Raw genomic sequence first — 5139 nt, forward strand, 5'->3', positions numbered from 1 at the left:
GGGGGGGCCCCCGGGGGCCCCGCCCCCGCCTCAGCTGCGGGTGTCCCGAGGGGGCTGGGCTGCCCATGGGCTCCTCCCGGGGACCCCAGCACCCCTGTCCCCCTTCTCATCCCGAGCCCCTGTCGGGGCTTCTCCCGGCACAGCTTTATCCTCACACCCCCGCCCCTCTCACGCCGCGCTGGTTTTGCTTTCTTTCTTTAGGGACCCAAACAGAAAGATGGGAAAAAAGGGAAAGGGAAGAAAGCTTCGGCAGTGGTGGATGTTGTGGGCCCGGAGGAGATGACCAAGGAGCAGGTGAGTGATCCCCCCACCTCCCCCGCTAGGGACCCCTGCTTGGCACCTGGCTCTGGGGACAACAGGTGGCAGAGGGTCACAGAGAGAAGCAGCAGGGGTTCGTGTCACTGCCTGACGCCTGTCTAGGCTGGAGTGGGGGGAGGTTCTCAATGTTCCTGGAAAGAGCAGCCCCTTTTCCCACCTTCCCTTCTCCTGTCTTACTGCCAAGGGTGTGCCCAGGTGGCCTACGTAACCTGCAGCATCGTGGTTTGTATCAGCACTAGTGTGGCCAGCAGGACCAGGACAGGGATCATCCCTCTGTGCTGGGCACTGGTGAGGGGACACCTCAAATCTTGGGGTCAGTTCTGGGCTCCTCACCACAAGAAGGACATGGAGGGGCTGCAGCGTATCCAGAGAAGGGCAACTGAGCTGGGGAAGGGGCTGGAGCACAAGTCTGAGGAGGAGCAGCTGAGTGAGCTGGGGGTGTCCAGCCTGGGGAAGAGGAGGCTGAGGGGAGACCTGCTGGCTCTGTAACTGCCTGAGAGGAGGGCTCTCTGGTCCTGGACACTGTCCATGGGTCAGGGTTCCTCCTTGTGTCCCCCATGCTCCTCCATCCCTGTGACAGCTGCTGTGTCTGTCCTGGTGTCTTGCAGAGGTGTCTGTCCGAGGCCGCCTCTCCCCCTGACCTGGCTCTTCCCCTTGTTCCTGCAGCTGGAGATGCACGTTGCGCGTCTCCGGGAGGAGCTGGAGCGGGAGCGGGAAGAGAGGAACTTTTTCAAGCTGGAGGGTGAGAAGATCCGCACCTTCTTGGAGGTGACCCGGCAGCAGCTGGAGGAGAAGAAAGCTGAGCTGCGGAACAGGGACCGGGAGATGGAGGAGGCAGAGGAGCGGCATCAAGTGGAGATCAAGGTGGGAGGGGGGAAGGTTGGGGGGTGTCATGGGTGCCCTAAGCTCTGGGTGAGCATCAGACAGGTCTCCAGAGAAGCAGGAAGAGGAGGAGGAGCTGGCTGGGATGTGAGCCAGGAGCATCTCTGCCAGTATCCCAGCTCTGGGGACTCCTGCTGAGGCCCCTCACCCATCTGTGTCTTCTCTGTAGATTTACAAGCAGAAGGTGAAGCACTTGTTGCACGAACACCAGGAGAACCTGACAGAGCTGAAGGCAGAGGACAACCTGTCCATGCTGCGGGCCCAGAAGGATCACTGGGCCCAGGAGGCAGGGCTGCAGAAGGACGTGCGCTCCTTGAAAGTGGAGCTGAAGGAGCAGGAGCTGGCCAACGAGAAGGCCATGAAGAACATGTGCCTGGTATGTCCCCAGCTGGGCCAGAGCCCGCAGCAGGTGCCTCTGCCCCAGGGGGAGGTGGTGGAGCTGATGGTTGAGCCCCTGCATGTTAGCAGGAGCCTCTGGCTCTCCGTGGGTGGGATGGGGGTTCCCACAAGTAACAGACAGACATGGAGACAGTAGAAAGAACAGGAATGGGGAGAGGGGCTTCCTGGGGCACCTCCTGTGAACCCCCCTCCCGCAGCAGGGAGCTGGGAGAGCCACTGTTTGCATGGGTAACGTGGGCTCAGTGCCATGGCAGGAGCAGGAGGGGAATCCCTTGGGATGTGGCTGACTCAGGATTTGCTTGTTCTGCCTCCAACACATGCTGCTTGTCCCCAACAGAAACAGGAGGAGGAGATCACCCAGCTCTGCAACGACTTTGAGAGAGAAGTGAGAGGTCAGGATGTGAGAAATCCCTTCGTCAGTGCACTGAGGAAGGCTCCTCTGGGCTCTGCTGCGTTGCCAGGGGCTCTGGAAGAGCCTCCAGTGGGAAGGAACCAGTCTTCTCCCCAGTCTTCCCCCCCATTCTGCCCTGTTTTCCCCCAGTTCTTCCTCCCCTGTGCTCCGGTGCTGCCAGACCCCCAGCATCAAGCAGCTGGAGTGAGGAGGGTGCCTGAGGGGAGCCCTTGCAGTGTCCTCACTCCCGTCTCCTCCTCAGGGGAGGTTTCAGGTTCTCCCGGGCTGCCTTGGAGCTTTTCCATGCCCTCTTTCCAAGGATGCTATTTCTGGGCTCCACGCTCCCAGGGCTGGTGGCAGCTGCGGTGACGCCACTAACGAGCGTCCTGTCCTCGAGTCCTGCCGCGGCGGCACGCGCAGGGTCCCCAGGTCACCCAGCCCCCTCTCTGCTCCCCCAGAGACCGAGGCCAAGTACACCAAGAAGATGCAAGTGCTGCGGGACGAGCTCGACCTGCGGAGGAAGACGGAGCTCCACGAGATGGAGGAGAGGAAGAACACCCAGATCGAGGAGCTGATGAGGAACCACGAGAAGGCTTTCGCTGACATGAAGAACTACTACAACGACATCACCCTCAAAAACCTGTCCCTCATCAGCTTACTGAAGGTACTGCCTGTCCCCGCCACCAGCCTGGCAGCGTCCCCTTCCCCCAAGGGACCAGTTCTGTGAGGGCTGAGGACATGGTTTAGTGGGGACTTGGCAGTGCTGGGTTAACGGTTGGACTTGATCTTAAAGGTCTTTTCCTACCAAAACCATTCTGTGATTCCACCCAGATCTTGGCTGCCTGGATGCTGCTGCCCTCCTAGGGGTTGTACACCCTTGCATGGTCAAAGCACGGGGGAAGTGTCCTGCTGGGTCGGCAGCCTGGGGGGTGTCTGGGGTGGGGGGACAGCCCCCAGGACTTGGCACCCATGTTCCCAAAAATAGGAGCAGATAGAAGAGATGAAGCAGAGAGAGAATAAACTGGAAAAGGAGAAGTCAGACGTGATGCTCCATAACAAGCAGCTGAAAGAGCCCCTGCAACAGGCCCGGGAGCAGCTGTTTGAGCTGCAGAAGAAGTTGGCCCACTATGACAAGGACAAGATGGCCCTGACAGTGAGTGGCCAGCCCTGTCCTTCCCTGAGTTGCCCTGGCTCATTCCTGGAGGAGCTGCTGGCCTTGGCCAGATTGCTGAGCAAAGCCCTTTGGGTCCCTTCAGCTTAGCTGGAGGCTTGTATGGTCTCTGATGGGACTCCCAGGGCTCGAGAAACCAGAGCAGCAGAGAGGGGAGGGAGCTGGGGGTGGCTGCCAGGTTTTTCTTGCCTGTGTCTCTGCTGGTCACTCTCCTCCCTTGCCAGAGTGTGCTCCCTGCATCTCCCAGTGCTCTTTAACTGTCCCTTCCCACTCACAGAACACAAAAGCCCGTCTGAAAGTCACTCAGAAAGAACTGAAGGATCTCCAATGGGAACATGAAGTGCTGGAGCAGAGGTTCAGGAAGGTGAGAGCTGCAGGAGGGTCTGGGCATCCCACTCCCCTCCCTGTACCCTCCACCGAGGGCTGGGCACAGGGACGCAGCAGATCCTGTGCTCAGCCCAGAGCTTTCCCAAGCTCTAATCCAGAGCCCTGCTGCAGTTCCTGTTTCCCACAAAGCTGTGGCCTCTCCCACGGTCAGCAGACAGGCCTGGCCTTGTCCTTGGCAGAGCAATCCCACACGCTCCAGCAGTCCCTCTGCCTGGCTCGGGGGCAGAGCTGTGGGGAGAGATCATCACGGGCCACCAGCCTGGTCACAGCTCCCAGCACTGGGAGGCCACTTCCCCCCCTCCTGGCGGTGGCTCAGGATCAGTCCTGTTCTCCCAGGCTCAGCCTCTCCTCCCCCCCCACTAACCCAGATAAATCTGTAGAGGCAGAAGGGAGCTTGTCTGCGATTCGTGGAAATCCCCAGGAATATGAACATTGATCTGAGGCCTCGTTAACAATCCATCATTAAGGCAGCAACGTGTTCAGTGTGTTCAGAAATAGGCTGTGGAGGAGAGACTGTGCCCTAATTAGGACACTTATTAACTAGCTGTGAGCCAGGGCCTCCTGCCAGCTGCTAGGAGGAGAAGAGAGACCCCCGAGTGCAGTGGGGCCCCCTCTGAGGGTGAAAATGGCTGCAGGGAGACAGTTTTGCTGTCGCGGTGTCCATGCCTGGAGGGGGGAGGAAGTGGGTGCTGAGGAGGTGCCATGGAGGAAGGGAAGCTGCACCCCAGCACCTGCCTTCCCTGCAGGCTGCAGGTGCCATGAGGAACAGCCAGAGTTGCTGGGCCTGTTTACTGCCAGCCCGGGGTCCCCAGGGGAGTGACAGTGTCCTGTCTCTGGGAGCAGGTGCAGGAGGAGCGTGATGAGCTCTACCAGAAATTCACCAAAGCCATTCAGGAGGTGCAGCAGAAAACAGGCTTCAAGAACCTGCTCCTGGAGCGCAAGATGAAAGGGCTCCTCAGCGTCCTGGAGAAGAAGGAGATGGAGCTCAGCGAGGTCCTTGCAGCCTCCAACCTTGACCCGGGTGCTCTCTCCTTGGTCTCAGACAAGCTGAAGGTACCGTGTGCTGCCAGGGCCCTGCCGAGGCTGGGCAAGGGGGGCAGAGGCTGCTCCAAGGCTAATGCAGCCCTGCAGCCTGCAAGTCCCCATCCCACGGGGCTGGAACCACCACATCACTCCTTCCCACCACTCCCTGGGCCATGCATGGTGCCCTCCAGCTTTCCCTCGAGAGCGGAGCGTGTGGGTGTTGGGGTTTGGCAGCGATTGGTCCCGCAGGTGGGGCCTGGTCCCAGGAGCAGGGCCCCAGGCCAAGCGGCTCTCCCAGCTCCCCGGGGTGGCAGAGCTGGTGAGCCTTGCCTGGCTGAGCAGGGCTGGGTTCCCAGGGGCACCATGGCGGCTGTCCTGCTAAAAATATGGATGCAGGGAGTCTGGGAGACCCACATTCCTGCAGCCGTAACTGGAGAAGTGGCACTTGCTCTGGGCTGGGTTGAGGTGCTGGGGATGTGGGTTCCACTGCTCCAGTGCCCTCCTGCTCGTCTCATGCTAGGCTGTCCCCTGTCCCCTCTGCTGTGGGTGGCAGTGAGGGCAGGGGCAC

General features: G+C 60.4%; 2 protein-coding genes across 2 annotated transcripts in view; one reads left to right on the forward strand and one right to left on the reverse strand.

The window, feature by feature from the left end:
- Positions 1-67, reverse strand: part of DBNDD1 (dysbindin (dystrobrevin binding protein 1) domain containing 1) — a 3772-nt gene extending 3705 nt beyond the window's left edge. Inside the window, exon 1 of the mRNA XM_010008462.1 lies at positions 64-67. Within this exon, the coding sequence (XP_010006764.1) occupies positions 64-67 (4 nt within the window). The remainder of the gene's footprint in view (positions 1-63) is intronic.
- A 143-nt stretch (positions 68-210) lies between these two features.
- GAS8 (growth arrest-specific 8) overlaps positions 211-5139 on the forward strand; it is a 5899-nt gene continuing 970 nt past the window's right edge. The window contains exons 1-8 of the mRNA XM_010008429.1: positions 211-294; positions 985-1182; positions 1370-1576; positions 1937-1991; positions 2449-2654; positions 2976-3143; positions 3439-3525; positions 4392-4601. Of these exons, the coding sequence (XP_010006731.1) occupies positions 280-294; positions 985-1182; positions 1370-1576; positions 1937-1991; positions 2449-2654; positions 2976-3143; positions 3439-3525; positions 4392-4601 (1146 nt within the window). The 5' untranslated portion in view covers positions 211-279. The remainder of the gene's footprint in view (positions 295-984; positions 1183-1369; positions 1577-1936; positions 1992-2448; positions 2655-2975; positions 3144-3438; positions 3526-4391; positions 4602-5139) is intronic.

Source organism: Chaetura pelagica, unplaced genomic scaffold (assembly GCF_000747805.2).
Source record: "Chaetura pelagica isolate M959 unplaced genomic scaffold, ChaPel_1.0 scaffold232, whole genome shotgun sequence".
NCBI classification, from domain to species: Eukaryota; Metazoa; Chordata; class Aves; order Apodiformes; family Apodidae; genus Chaetura; species Chaetura pelagica.